The sequence below is a fragment of the Thalia democratica genome, chromosome 1 (assembly GCF_965202585.1).
Source record: "Thalia democratica chromosome 1, ktThaDemo2.hap1.1, whole genome shotgun sequence".
Taxonomy (NCBI): domain Eukaryota; kingdom Metazoa; phylum Chordata; class Thaliacea; order Salpida; family Salpidae; genus Thalia; species Thalia democratica.
In genome coordinates, this window is record NC_139165.1 from 62,710,312 (window position 1) to 62,726,079 (window position 15,768).

At 26.3% G+C, this 15,768-nt stretch overlaps 2 protein-coding genes across 2 annotated transcripts; both read right to left on the minus strand.

Annotated features, from left to right (window-relative positions):
- Window positions 1-11,374: 11,374 nt before the first annotated feature.
- Window positions 11,375-13,792, minus strand: LOC145830213 (guanine nucleotide-binding protein G(I)/G(S)/G(O) subunit gamma-12-like). The gene is made up of 2 exons (XM_082938144.1): window positions 13,713-13,792; window positions 11,375-11,865 (listed from the first exon to the last, which is right to left on the minus strand). The coding sequence occupies exons 1-2, from the start codon at window positions 13,776-13,778 to the stop codon at window positions 11,746-11,748; spliced, it is 186 nt and encodes a 61-aa protein (XP_082794270.1). The 5' UTR covers window positions 13,779-13,792; the 3' UTR covers window positions 11,375-11,745.
- Window positions 13,793-13,805: 13 nt separating this feature from the next.
- Window positions 13,806-15,073, minus strand: LOC145830221 (uncharacterized). Its single transcript, XM_082938157.1, has one exon. It carries the CDS (start codon window positions 15,061-15,063, stop codon window positions 14,278-14,280), a length of 786 nt encoding a protein of 261 aa, XP_082794283.1. The 5' UTR covers window positions 15,064-15,073; the 3' UTR covers window positions 13,806-14,277.
- Window positions 15,074-15,768: the final 695 nt, after the last annotated feature.

The window sequence follows — 15,768 nt, forward strand, 5'->3', positions numbered from 1 at the left end:
CTATTGCTAAAAAAGTCTCATATGATTATAAAAAAGCAGATTTTGAAAGCATCAATGATTTCCTGTCAAAAAGTAATTGGACCTCTTTGTTAAAAAATTCAGAAAATCTCCAGCATTTCTACGATCAATTCATTAGCTTAATCCAAATCTCAATCAAACGTTTTGTTCCAATTTATTCTAAAAATAACAAAAGTAAAAAATATCCATCTCATATTAAAAAGTTATTAAAAGAAAAAGCGAATCTATACAAAAAAAGTAAGACAAATAAATCACTTTTGATAAAATACAAAAACAAGTCTAAAGAATATCAATTAGCTGTTAAAAAATACAACTTCGAATATGAAAACAAGTTCTGCAAAAACCCAAATTTAAAAAAGTTTTATAGCTACGTGCAATCTAAACTTAAATTAAATAATTCCATACATCTCTTATATGATAATGATAAAAACAAAACAGTAACCTCAGATTTTGAAAAAGCCACAATTTTTAACATAAATTTTCAAAAAGTTTTTAAAAAAGACGAGAGTTACCAGTTTTTTTAGCTACCCCAAAAGAATTGTAGTAAAATGCAAATTTATTTCATAACCTATGAAGACATTATAAGTTCGTTCAATTAACCACTTAAAAGATAAAATTATAAGAACGCCAGAAAACATTCCACCCTTTTATATCAAGCATGTTATCCAACCAATAATTTTTCCACTATCATTAATATTTAATTTCTCTTTAGAACTATCTGATGTTCCTAAACAATGGAAAACATCTTTTATTATTCCTATGCACAAGAAAGGTAATATACACGATGCGTTAAATTACAGACCAATATCTCTAACGAGTGGCTTTTCAAGAATTTATGAACATATTGTATCTGTAAAAATTCTCAGTCACCTCTTTAATAACAAATTATTAAGTAACAAACAGTTTGGTTTTGTCCCAAACCGCTCAACAACCATACAACTGTTAACATGCTTACATTCTTGGTTAGTTCCTTATCTCAAAAATGAATTTACTAAAGTAGTTTATACGGATATTCAAAAAGCCTTTGACTCAGTATCACACAAAAGATTATTAAAAATTTTAAATCAGTATGGGCTACATGAAAGCTTAATTGATTGGTTTGATAACTTTTTAAATAATAGATCACAAAGAGTACTCATCAATAATACGCTTTCTGACTCTTTAACAGTCTACAGTGGAGTACCACAAGGTGGTGTAGTTGGTCCCCTTCTCTTTTTAATTTATATTAATGATATTTGTTGAAATATTGATATTGAAAGTGAGTTAAGCTTATTTGCAGATGATGCCAAAATCTTAAGTCAGTCAAATACTTCATTACAACTATCTTTAGATAATATTTACATATGGTTAAAAACAGAAAAACTAAACTTAAATCCTAGCAAATGTAAAATTTTAACCATTAACAAAAAAAAATCTTCTCCAACTGACCTCTTAATCAATAACATCAAGTTACCAGAAATTAAAGTTTTTAAAGATTTGGGAATTTATATTTCTAAAGATTTAAAATGGAATGAACATATCAACTATTTATATAAGATTGCAAAAAGTACATGTTATCAAATATTAAAAAGTTTTAAAACTAATTCTGCTTCAATTCTGACAAAACTATTTAAAACATACGTTCGCCCTAAACTTGAGTTTAGTATCCAAATTTGGTCACCCTATTTAAAAAAGGATATTAATAAAATTGAATCTGTGCAAAGGAGTTTTACCCGTCATATTTGTAGTCGTTGCAACATATCTTACACATCATTTAATGATAGAATGATTAAATTTGGCTTGAAATCACTGGAATATAGAAGATGGGAATTTGATCTATTAACTCTTTACAAAATTATCAATGGCAAATATAAAAGTTTTTTTAACCAGTTTTTTAATTTTTCCCAAAATAAATATCAACTAAGAGGAAATAATTTGAAAATAAAATGTAAACATGATTTACAAAACAGTCAGTGACAAGGCGAATTTTTTCACAGAGCAAAAGCTATGTGGAACAGACTACCCCAGGATATAGTATCTTGTGAGGGGGTAGAACAATTTTGTTTAAAGCTAAAAAGATTTGATTTAAATACAATAAATACCAGTAAAATTCACTAATTTTCCACTATAAACAAAAAAAAAAATATTCGTTTCCCTACGCCTCCCCCCTACAAACTATTAGTTTACTTATTTATTTTGTAATTATGAATTTTGTTTTATAAGCGATGATTTTAGACAAACTTCTTTGTTGTGTGTACTAAGTAATATACAAGTTTGAATTTTTTAAATTGAATTTTTAATTTAGTTCATTTGTATATCATATTGTGTTTAACTTTGTGTTTTCATTTAAATTATATTTATATATATATATATATATATAATTTATCTTAAAGTTTTGAATAAAAGTTTATTTTCTTTTTCTCTTTTTGTGTGTCCTTTTTAAGTGGCTCAGGTTTTGATGCCTGAGTCCAACATTGCACAATAAACAATATAATAATGATAATATAATAAAAGTATAGCTAAAAGCTAATTGAAACTATTTTTAGGAAAGTAAAAAAAAATTACCAAAATTTATTTTTATAAAAAAATACGGACGATTAAAGGAACAAATTATTTAATCAAAATTTTGTTTTTTGAACTTACTTTTCTATTTTTACTTTGAGATTCATTCTTTTTATTTTACTAGGTCCGAATATTCACACTTAGTTATACAGTGTTAAAGCAACAACGTTTTCAAAAGAGAGTCTAATAACATTATAACTTTTCAGGCAAGTTAACTGCTGACAATAAAAGCAATACAACATTTTATTTCACTTTGAATTTAACCTAAAAAATTTAAACCATATTTTAAACTTAGTTTGAATATCAATTTTTTACAACACAATTTTTAAAGTTGTTTAAAAAAAAGAACAAAAATAATTTTAAATAGCTGTATCCTATTATTTAAAATTTTGTTATTATTTTATGTTTAAGTATGAATAATTTAAAACGTGCATCGACTTTAATGCAAAACAAAAAGAAAACTGAAAGGCACACTAGAACAAGAATCAGTACATACATTCTACAACAATTAACTTTTAAGTAGTGATGTACCGGACTCACTATCCGGGTCCGGGTCCGGCCGGATATTGCCATTTTTGTCTGATATCCGGATCCGGCCGGATTCTAATTTGAAAAAAAAGTCCGGATCCGGTTCCGGCCGGACTCTAATTTGAAAAAAAAGTCCGGATCCGGTTCCGGCCGGATTCTAATTTGAAAAAAAAGTTCGGATCCGGGTCCGGCCGGATCCTAACAGAGATCCGGCCGGACCCGGATCTAGTTAGTAAAAAAGAGCATACTGAAAAGTATTTTTTCAAAAACAAACCCTGTGTAAGTTAATAAGAGTCATTTTTGTCAGTTAAAATTAAACACCTACCGTGATTGGCTCATTCATTACACGTGACTAATTTACATTTGTATACATTTGAACTATGAAATAAACATTTCGTAAATGCAACTCTTTACATATCTTATAAAATTAAGAGCTTTATAATGAATACTTGCATTATTTATTGTTTTAAGTTGTGAAAAGAGAATATTTAGAGTTAATACGGTTGAATGTAAGAGCAAATGAGAGTCATATGACAAAATGTTTCAAACTAAATATTGATGCAACAAAACATCAGAACATGACAGGCAGTTTATATGTAAGCAGTTAGTTAGTTTAGTGTGCAGCTTGAAGCAACAAAATATCTTGAACTTTTTTGTGAATACTTATTGTAAGTAGTGTTTTGTTTTAAAAGTGAATATTTCAACTGGTGTTTAATTGTTTAAATATTTAAGCCAGGTTTATAGTTTAATAGTTTATTAAAAATTTTACAGTTTCTTGTTTACTAATAGTTTTATTTAATTTTTAGTTTGTTCTTTTAAGTCTTTTGATATAGATTTAAATAGCTTCCAGTTTTTAAAGTGTTACTAAATTAATTAATAATTTTGTATATGCTAGTATTTCTTGTTGTGTTTTATATAAAAGATTCATCTCTCAAAACTGTCGTGTCTGATTATAGAAAGTAGTCTCAGTTAGAATTTAGTATTTGTTAGATATTAACTAAATAAGGTAGGATTTAATTATGATGGATAGTACTAATAAGTTAAGTGTACCACAATCAGTCGACAACTTTACTACCAAATTGTCAACCTTTGCTAGCTGTCTGATTGTTAGATTAAAGTAATTTTTTCAGTTTTTAAAAACCTCATTCTGACTCCGACTTGTTTATACAAACTTTAGCTAGTTAAATTGACTTAAACAATGGCAACCCTGCTGGTTTGAAAATTTTTGGGAATTTTAGAAAATCTTGGACTGCTTCAGGCTAGTTTAGTTTTTTATAAAAACTCAGGCTAGTTTTCTTTTAGATTTTGAATGAGTTTGAGCTAGTCCAGTTTTCAATATTTTGTATTTTTCTAGTGTATTTTGTTCCAGAACTTGATTTCAGATTTTTAATTGTAAATAAGACCTAAATTTGTAAACCTTGTGGCCAGCTGTTCTACTTATTATTATATTAAAGTTCTTTTTTTTTTTCAGTTTTTAAAAACAACATTCTGACTTAGGCTAGTTTATACTAGTGATGTACCGGACTCACTATCCGGGTCCGGCCGGATATTGCCATTTTTGTCTGATATCCGGATCCGGCCGGATTCTAATTTGAAAAAAAAGTCCGGATCCGGTTCCGGCCGGACTTTAATTTGAAAAAAAAGTCCGGATCCGGTTCCGGCCGGATTCCAATTTGAAAAAAAAGTCCGGATCCGGTTCCGGCCGGATTCTAATTTGAAAAAAAAGTCCGGATCCGGGTCCGGCCGGACCCGAAATTGTGGGTCCGGTACATCACTACTTTTAAGTTGTACGGTAGATTGAGTTTGTAAGACATAAAGTTAATATAATAAAAATTTATAACATTATTTACACACGAATCTTTCCAAAAATTATGTAACAAATTAGTAATTTATTTAATTTATTGCTTAAAACTGCACTTACATACAATACGGGGCAAACAGTTATAAACTAAAATACTTTAAACTATTTTTTAGACTAAACTTTACTTTAATGTTAAAATACTGACATACACGAAAAGTTTTAGGTTAAGTCTAAAAAAGTTGTAACGTGAATTATCATATAAGTTTAAGCAAATTTTTAAGCTGTAATGAAAAGTTAAACATTTTAAAAAAATAAAGATTACTAAAATTTCTATACTGTTAACTATCGAAAAATAAGTAAAACTATCAAAACATTTTTTACTTTACAAAAAAAAGTTTTAAATTATAGAATTTTTCTAAAGAATTTTTACATTAGTACAATTAAACTTAAAAGAATATAATTTAACATTAATGTCAAAATTTCTGGTTTGTGCGTGATTTTTTGCGTCTATGTATTTTATGTTGTGTTTTTGACTTTAAACCAAGTCAAAGTCACCTTTAAATTGATATCTACTAAAAAATCTAAAGAAATTAAACAAACAAAGATTTTGTGACTTTTTTCTTTAATCTTTTAAATATTTAAATAAAAAATTTAATTTAATATGCAATAAACATTTTTAAAAGTTTAGTTCTACGTTGAGTTTATTTTGATTCTAATATATTTCATAGACTAAATAAATTAAATTTTTGTATAGTAAAAATTGAAATATAGCTCTAGGTTTTGTTTTAATTTTTAAGGTTTATGAAATTTAAACTCAGCTTAGTTTAATTTATTTCAAATATAGTTTTATAATGATAAACTTTTAAACTTTGAAAAAATGACAACTTGTTCAAAAAAGACGTCATGCAAAATTGGATACTATTCCAAAAGTGAAGCTTCGTGCAAAAATGAAACCCGCATAAAATAACACCGTGCAAAAAAAAAAGAATCTTGAGAAAGTGACGAACAACTTGGTAGGAATTAATCGAGTGGGAGCTGATCGGATGGGATTAGGTTCAGGTGGGATTTGATACGGGTGATATTTGATCGGGCTGGAACTATTTCTGGGGAGAACTGATTCAGGTGGGGTTTGATACGGGTGGTAATTGGTTGGGTGGGAATTAATCGGGTAGGATTTGATTCGAGTGGGAAATAATTCGGGTGGAAATTGATCGGGTGGGAATCGTGTGGGTGGGAATTGTGCGCGGGTAGGAAATTTTAATATACCATTTAATATGATGGTTCCGTTAAAAATTTTTAGCAACTAGTATTCAGCAATTAAAATTAAATATAAAAAAAGTAAGGTTTTTTTTTAATATTTAGAACTAGAGATCTACCGGATTCAAGATCTAGATCGGGCTGTTTTTTGCTTGGATTCAGATCCGGCCAAAACCCATATAAAATAAAGACCCGGAACCGGCTGGATCCGGATCCTAGTTGTGATTTTTCCGGCTCCGGATCCAGTTTACCGGAAAGACTTAGCTTTCCGCAGTCAGCTTCTTTCAGTTTTATACTTAGATTATTGTGTTTTACTTAGAATATCTTAATAGATATGTTTACTGCTCTTCAGCGTCTTTTAAGTTTCTTACAAATCAACTAAGATTGTTATATCCGACAGTTTTAGAATAAGTTATTTATAAGCATTTATTTAAGAAAAATGCATATTTAAGTTCTCAACAGGACGTTGAATTTTATCCGTAGTTTGCGACTCAATAACCGAAAGGTTCTTTGTTTACCAGGTCCTTGGGACCAAATATTTTTAGTGTCTTTTTTTTTCGTTCAAAAAACTGTATAATATATTCGAAAAATTTTTTGTGCACCAGGTCCTAGAACCAAATAAGTTAAAACTATTGTTTTTATGTTATTTAGCTATAGAAGTTTATATTAAAAAAATATATATTTTAAGTTACAGAAAAATATAAATATATGATCACGATATATAAAACTATCTATAAAGATTATAACTTATTCTTTAAATATAATAAAATAAGTAACAGTTCTTTTTAATAAGTATAATCTAGAAATTTTAAATAAAAAAAGAACTATTTTATAAAAATCTAGTTTAATTTTTTAAAGTCAAAAAGTTTTAAGAAAATAGGGATGGTTTTTAGATTTATATACTTAGCTTATTGATCAAAATTCACTACTTTGTTAAAAAATCGAGGCAGATACATATTATAAACAACTTTTAATATTGGTCAATATAAAACTTTACTTTTCTAACTTGATAGTTTTAAATATGATCAGTTTAAAATTGATAACTTTAAAAGCTTTATCGCTGTATGAACAACAACTTAAATAGCTAAAGTTAAAAAAATCTCCAAAACATTAAAGCTTATTTTTCATTTAAACTCAAAAACAGTTTTAGTCTAAATTTTAACTATAATATAAGGACGGTTCTAGACTAGCTTCCTGTAACTTTTGCTACACTTGAAAAAGCTAGTTTAATAGTTAAACCTTGATAAAATTCTACGAGTATAAATTCTTAAAATTTTAAATTTTGGATTAATACTCAAAGTTTTTCAGAAAATAAAACTAAGTTATATACAACAGTAGTATCCAATAGTATCTGAATTTTATAAAGCTTTATTTTTTACAAGTCCTTTTAAAAGTATTTAATACACATGATGAAGACAAAAAAATTAAACTTGTTATTAAAACTGTCTAGAAGTGCAACAATTCTTAATAAGTATAGATAAAAACTAAATCTGTTTACCAGTTAAGAAAGCAATTAGAACACCTGAAAATATTCCTTCATATTATATTAAACGTACAATTTATTCTCTATTTATTCTAATTTCACTAGCTTTTGGTTTTTTTCTAGCTAAATCTTTTATACAAAACCAATGAAAAATATCATATGTTATAAAAGGTAGCAAATACAAACATTCAAACTAAAGATCAATTTCTCTAACAATTAGCTTTTGCAAAATCTTTAAAAATATAATTTTCTTAAAAAACTTGATTATCTTTTACTATATATCCTTATTTCACCCAATCATTTTCGTTCTTTCCCTAACCGAACATATTGCTTTTAACTCATGATTGGAGTCTTTTTTGAGCAAAAAAAACTACCAAAATAACTCATACAGACATCTAACAAGCTAAAGAATCTGTCTCTCATTTTAAATAAATCTAAAAATTAACCCAATACAAAATTTATAATAGTCTAGTTAGTTTGTTTAAAGAGTTTTTTCATAGTAGAACTCAAAAAGTATTAATTGGTAAGACATTTTTAGAATCTATCTATTTTTAGTGACGTGCCTCAAGTAGAGGTTATTGGCCTACTATTGTTTTTTTTTTTAATATTATAGTTTTAGAAGCTGATGTTAGCAGCAACATTAACCTCTTCGCAGACGACACAAAAAATTTTAGCCATTCTGACATAACTATAAAAAATCTTTAGATAAAATTTACCATTGGCTAAAAGAAAGAAAATTAATTTAAAACCTTATTAAACATCATGTTCTAAAAATTGATCTACCGGATTCACTAATTAGGATCTGGTCCTTTTTTGAATTTAAGATCCGGCCAAATCCTGATCTTTTTTATATGGATCCGGATCATAAATGTTTTAATCTTTATATAGTGTTCGTCAAAAAAAAAAAAAAGAACAGTTAATTATTATAATACCACTAGTTTAGTAAAAAGTTTTTAATTATATACCAATAAAAAAAGAAACACAATGTTACTTTTGTACTTTTTTTTAAGTTAAGCGTCGTACAAACAAGAAAAAACATCTATACGAAAGCTCAGTTTAAATTTTAAGATATGACTTCAAGCTAGTTTTACAATTGAACTTTGTACATTGTATGGTGGAAAAGAAATTATACGTTAAAATGGTTAAAAATAACAAGCTTTAATATTTTTTTGTGATCAGCTTAAATCTAACTTTAATATACGAAAGTTTGAATTAAAAGATGAAGATTAACAATAATTTAGGTATATAAAAGTAAGTAAGTTAGTAAATAACATTTACTCATATTAACGCTATTAAGCTACAAAGAAACCTATTCTGACTTTTTAAAGATGTGATAAAAAAATTTAAAAAAAAATCCGCATTTAGGAAGCACTCGATTTTGCTTTTGCTCGTATAAGTTACCAGCTTAAGAAAATAAACTTTCGGAATAAACAAAAGATGAAGCCGAAAGATACTTCCTTGCAAACCTTGCTAGATGTGAACATCTTTTCTTGTGTGACTTCCACCAAGATAAGACTGTTTTCTTAAATTTGTCAAAGTAAATTTTCTTTAGCAAAAAAAGTCTTAATTTTTTTCATTTGAACAACAGAATCTTGTTGCTCGCTTACGTTAGTGGCTATACCTGTTTTAAACGTGGAGTAGAACGATAAAAAGTCATTGGGAACATCATTTGTAAATAGTTGAGTTTAAGGATTACTAAACGGTACTAGAGAAAAGAGACTACTTTTACCAGTCTCATGACATCTATGAGTTTTTACTTTTCAACAGTATTTTAACTTCCTGTTTGAGATTAAGAGGAAAAAGTTCAATAACAATAAACTTACAATATTAATAGAAACTTAATACCTCTGTAGTTATTTATTTTTGTATCTGATTGGTAGTTTTATAAATACTTTCGCAAATTCTGGAAATATACATATGTTTTTTGTACAATATATTTAAACATATCGTTTCGCTGACATGTTTTTTAACTCGTTTTGATTAATAAATATGTTGCTATTATTTTAAAGTTCCAGAAACAGCACAAATACATATTTGTAACTAAACGAAGAAGTTATATATATTGAATGTTTGTTTTAGAAATGTGTGACGTCAAACTTTCGCAGACTTATGTAAAATTAATCTTTAATCATTATATATTTATAAACTATACATTATAAATTATTTCAGTTATTTATAAAAATAACATACATTTAAAAAAATCTTACATCTTTAAAAAATTCCATAAGTATCATATATTAACAAAAACACTTATTTATCGTTAAGTCATAGTTTATAATAAAACTGTAGTATATAACTTAAAAATAATTTTATTTATATAACAATTAATTTACCACAGATGTTTTTGTGTCAAAACTTTATTCCGACTAATGGCGTTTTGACACAAAACATCTGTGGTATATATTCCGATAAGCTTAGCTTATCAGGATCTCCAGGATTTAACGCTATTTAACGTTACATCTTATAACAATTAATTTATATAATTTTTAGTAATAAATACCATAAGTTTAGTAATGCGTTACTTGTTAGATATAACTTTAGATGTCGACAAAAAATTATATTTTTGAGTTAAGATACGTAAAAATACTTGTACATCAAAATTTTCTATTTAGTATTTTTAGATAGTTTTTGAAATATTTCCGTTAAAATTTTTTTCATGTAATTATATTGTACTACACTGTAAAAATATGTTCATTTTATGTTTAATACATGACAACATTATATAAAACTTGACTTATTCTGATTTAATACTTTTAAAATTTTATGTAAATAAAAAAATTGTTTGTAACGAGCTTTAAAAACAACTAAATAATAAATAACAAGCTATCTTCTTTTTAAGAAATTTATTTATGTAACTTTTTCTTACTTGTAAAAAATTAAGTTAATAAACTCATATGTTGTTTTCTGCTGTATAGAAAATTACTTATAGATTACAAAATAAACAATTTGATGAGTTCCAACTAATAATCTTCAACTTTTTTTTTCAAAGTGTTTACAGCAGTTTTCGGAAAATATTCTTACTGTTTTAATGATGATCAAAAATTTGAATAAAAGTGTTGTAAAATAATTTAAAAAAACTACTACTTTATAGTTCTCGCGACATTTAATGTTTAATATAAATATAACCTAGTCAAACGATATGCTAACTAATTAATTTTCAATATAAAATGTTATAACTACTATCATTAAAAAACTTTAAAAAAAATTTAAATTTAGGTGTAATATTTTTGACATATTTTATGACTTTTATCACTTAAGTTGTTATACATAAAAAAAAAAACTTTAAAACAATTTAGTTCATAATAATAGTAAATAACATGGTAATTATAGACTATCCTTACCATGCTCGTAAAATTTCAGGTGTGGCTAAAATGTTTCAAAATAGGTCTGTGTTGTATTATAAAATTTTAAAACTTTATAGTTTTTTATATATTAATTACCTATCATAAAGACAGCAAACCATAAAAATAGTAATTTAAAAATTAAAATCCTTTTTATAATTTAAGGGGCTCAGTTTTGTACTTTGCCAATGTACTGTGCACAACAGGGTTCTCATTCTCAGAATGCTTATCATTCTATGCAAACTGAAAACTTATTAAATGTTTGTTTGCTTTTAAGTTTAAATGTAACGCTCTAGTTTTTTTTTTTCAGATAATTTTAAAACTATTTGATTGAAAATAGAAAACCTGGTGCACAGTGTTTATATTCAGATTCGATGCAATACTATTTTTGTTTAAAAAATACACTTTAGTTGGTAGCATAAAGTTTATTGTGTAGAAATACTTGATAAAAGTCTTATATAGATAGATGCCAATAAAACGCATTATTCAAAGAAAGCAATTGTACAACTATGGACAATAATCAAAAACACAAAAAACTGAATAGAATATATTTATAGCTGTATAAAACAGCACCAAGTATAAGTAGGCAGAACTTGTTTAAGACATGAGTAGTCTAGTATATGTACAAATTATTTAAAGGCTATAAATGCTTTTAAAGTTTTGCTGGTAGAAATTAAACCTGTTTTTATATAGCTTAAATTGACTCAATGAATTTGAGTTGATAACTATCAAGTAAAAACATATTTAACTCCAGACCAGACCAACAAAACTTAAAATCATAGAAACATGCAAGTCGACTTTGGTTTGAAAGGATTGTCTGGTGGCTTTACAATGAGAAAATCTTTAGGTTGATGTTCAAGCACAAAAGAGAGAAGCTCTGTTCCAGATATTGAAACCTGTAACATATTCTAGTATCAGATAACTTAAGCTTTTAGTAAGTTAGATGAACTACGAATTTTAAAGAGTAGTAATTTTGAAGTACTACAACTTTTCAGATCTTTTTTTTTAGTACTTTTAAGCTTACATAAAATAAACTTAAGTAACATTAGAAACATTTATCAATTATAAATTTAATTAATGCTTTTTATGAACTTATTTCGAACTTAAAAAATAATTTCGAAGAACTTATGTTACTCCAATAGTATAACAACATTGAAAATATACTGTAATGATACTTGAAATTTTTTCTTTTTATGAAAAAAAAAATACAAACAATACAAACATTTTTTACAATACAAAAAACAATACAAACATTTTTTTCTATATGACATATTTTTCGAATCTCTAATCAAAATTTTGTTATTTTAAATGTAAAAATGGTATAAAATTCAATTGTTGTAGTGATTTTGTTAGAAAACCCAGGTTTTTTTGGCTAAATTATCAAACTCTCCAAGTTTTTTGGCAACCCTGCATATAGTAGAGAATTCGAGCTTAGTGTTAATTTTAACAAAAAAAGTTGGATTTTCCCTTATTTTTAAGAATAATTATATTTTTACATCAGATTTTAAAAAAATTGCAAGTGATTATTTATTTACAAGTTAAGATTAGACTGATAATTTTTAAGAATGATTGCTTAAAAACTGTAGAAGATAGATTTTGAATAAAATAACTTTTATTCACCTTTTTAATTTGGTCGTTCATAAGGAACCTCTCAAACTGTGTTGCCTAAAAAACTAGTTTGAGTATTCTAAAATTGTAAGAAGCTAGTTTAAAGATCTTTAAATTAACATCAATATGTAAAAACAACCAGTATTTAGTACGGCCATCATCACCAAAGTTGAGATGCTAAGCGATATCAATAATAAAAAATGAACTTTACCACATGACCATCAACAACAGTATCCAAAACAACCTATGGTTTAGTGGTTTCTAGCGACTATACCTGCCTGATGAGTCCTAATAAGAACGAAACCGGTCGTAGGTTGTCTCGGATATTGTTGTTGATAGTCGTGTGGTGAAGATCATTATTATTATTTGAAAATAAGTGATTTCCCCCTATAACCTTAATTATAACATTTATGAGCTTTTATACATCAAAAATTACTTCGAATATTGTTAATTTGAAAAAGCTTTTGGTAGCAAAGGTACTCTACAAAGTATAATTAACTTGTAAAAACTAAGTAAATCATATTGATATAATCAATAGGGCCATAAATAAATAAACTAAAAAGGTGAAAACTAATAGGGTAAAAGTAACTATTTCATTTCAAACTTATTTTCTTAAATTTAACCAATCATCTTAAAATATGTACTGTTAGTTTATCAAAAAATATTTAATTACTTTATGAATATAATAACTTTTTCAATTATTTAACATAAGGAGCTTATCTTGTACACAAACTTGTACAAAAACTCTGTTAAAAACTCAAATGTATAATGTTCTAAAACTGTCCAAGAAAGTTTTTTTTAAACCCAAGTCTTTAGTTTAAAAATTAAAGAAAAAAAGATACTTGAGACTGTTGAAGATAATCAAAAAGTTGACTTTTTCGTTTACAAAACTGACTTTATCTCAAAGATTTAAAGCATGTTTTATTTACTTTAAAGTATTTAGTTTAAAACATATTAATGTACTTTGTTTTAAGTGCTATAATTAATCATAAGAAATTATAAGCCAAGAAATACTTGATAAGAAATTAATTACTTCATTAAACTTTAAAAAAATTGTAGTTTGTATAACACTAGCTTATTTATATTACAATAAAGTTGTCATAATTCTAACTTTAAAATAATAACAACTACTTACTGGAACTCTTGTCATTTTTAGTTGATTATCAAGTTCTTTAACAGATTTTTTTTGGTAAACTTCCATAGTGTATTTAAATAAGATCTGCAAGTTAGCATATATTGTATGTTTTGCCAAATAAAAATGTAAATCTTTATTTTTTTAATGTTATATGTATGTTCACTTGCAAAATATATCAAAATAAAGTTTTTTTATTGCTTATTTATATAACTGTTAAGCAGACACAAAAATTTGCTGTAAGCTTAACTACAAGTATAAAACACGCTATATCAAAATTCTTCAGATAAATGGAACCATAAAAATAATATTTGTTTTAATACTTAAATAATTCATTACCTATACAAAATATGTTAACTACAATAAAACATACGCAAATATCAATTTAATTTTAAAACCTATTTCTTTTTTGTAAAATTTTACAAAACTTAGCAAAGTATTTAAATTATCTAAAATCACAAGATTATTCATGATCTAAGTAGCAAGTAAAAAAATAGAAAATAACTACAACAATTTCATCTAAAATAAAATTTATTTAGTTTTTGTTAATAAAAGTCAGCATTGTTTTCTATGTTCTCTTTGACCTAATCTTATTTCGGAGATTCTTTTCTTGCTCAAACTGTCTCAAGTCAGCTCTCTCTAAAAATCTCTGTTGCTCTACATAACTGTCCTTACCCTTTGTGAAACTGCTAAGTTCTTCTTCGAGACCAGTGTCTTTCTTAAACTTATTCCAATCTTGTTGTGATTTTGCAAAAGTTGTCAGTTTTGATTTTTTGCCTTGCAAAATGCTATCCAAACTAACTTCTCTTGATTTACGCTTTTGCTTGTTGATTTGTGGAAAAGTTTTCATTCCAGGAATTTCTGGTATTCCATTCATAAATTTATTCAAATTTAGTCCAGCTTTACTGGCATTAGCTGTGGGATTTTTTTCAAACTTTTTATCTGCTGTAATCGTCTCTAGCATTTCTTTTTTGTTTTTTTTCTTTTTACTTGAAGATTGAGCTTGTGAACTGGAATTGTTGGATTTCATTTCTTTTGGCGCGTCCTTAGGTTCTGATGTAATTTGTGTAGCACTGCAATTTAAAATTTCATTTACAAGTATATTTGTTTTGTCACAATTACTTTTTTTCTTATTGAAAACTGTTGTTTGTAACTGTTTGTTTGATTCAGCTTTCATTTCTTCAAATATTTTTTTGGCATCCTTTTTATTCTTTTGTTGCTTGAGGTCCTCTATAAGATTTATACTTTGCTCCTCAACTTCCTCACAATCTGTTTCTTTTTTATCAAGTCCTGATGGCACATAATCATCATCATCATCATCTGATGAAAAGTTTTTATCCAGAAATGAAGCCATTAAAATTTTATTTAACTATCTGTAATACATAACAAATTATTTTCAAAGTTTTTTTTAGTTTAGACAAATAAAAAAGTGTCTTTAAAACACTTACTAATAGAAATGCAATAATAATAAAAGATAGATAAAACTAACATATATTTCTTTTTATCAAACAGTTATGTCTACAACATAATACTAAAACACCAAGTTACAGTTTTTGCTCAAGATATACTATGGTTATTTATATTAAAAAAAAGGTTAAAAAAAGCCTGACTAATACATCACTTAAGTCATTTCTTGTATACAATGATATATAAACCCTTCTAGCCATTTGCTTAAAAATTGATTAATTATCAGGCTACTAAACTTAAACTAGCCTGAGTTGATCTGAGCTTTTTAAATACTTCAAACTAACCTGAGTTGTACATAGGAGCCTGAGTGTGAGACAACTCTGAGTTGCACATTTAAACTGATTTTGATAACAAAAGTATAAACTATTGTTTCACACTAAGTTTCACTTAACTAATAGCAGTATACTAGTTGTGTATATATTATTTATACTTCTACAATATTAAAATTATCATTAGCAACTGTAAATATGCATTTTATTCATTTAGTTTCTAGACTTTTTTATCTACTTTTTGTTATCTAGTTTTTTAGATTTTATCTGCTGGTCTCTGGTTGTTAGTAACTACTTTAGAATAAGCACTTTTGATCACAGTT

Excerpts from the sequence above, each read along its gene's own strand:
- LOC145830213 (XM_082938144.1), bottom strand. The coding sequence starts at position 13,778 with ATGGAAGTTTACCAAAAAAAATCTGTTAAAGAACTTGATAATCAACTA. Across the intron at positions 11,866-13,712 it reads TAAAAATGACAAGAGTTCCA|GTTTCAATATCTGGAACAGA; the intron begins GTAAGTAGTTGT and ends AATATGTTACAG.
- LOC145830221 (XM_082938157.1), bottom strand. The coding sequence starts at position 15,063 with ATGGCTTCATTTCTGGATAAAAACTTTTCATCAGATGATGATGATGAT.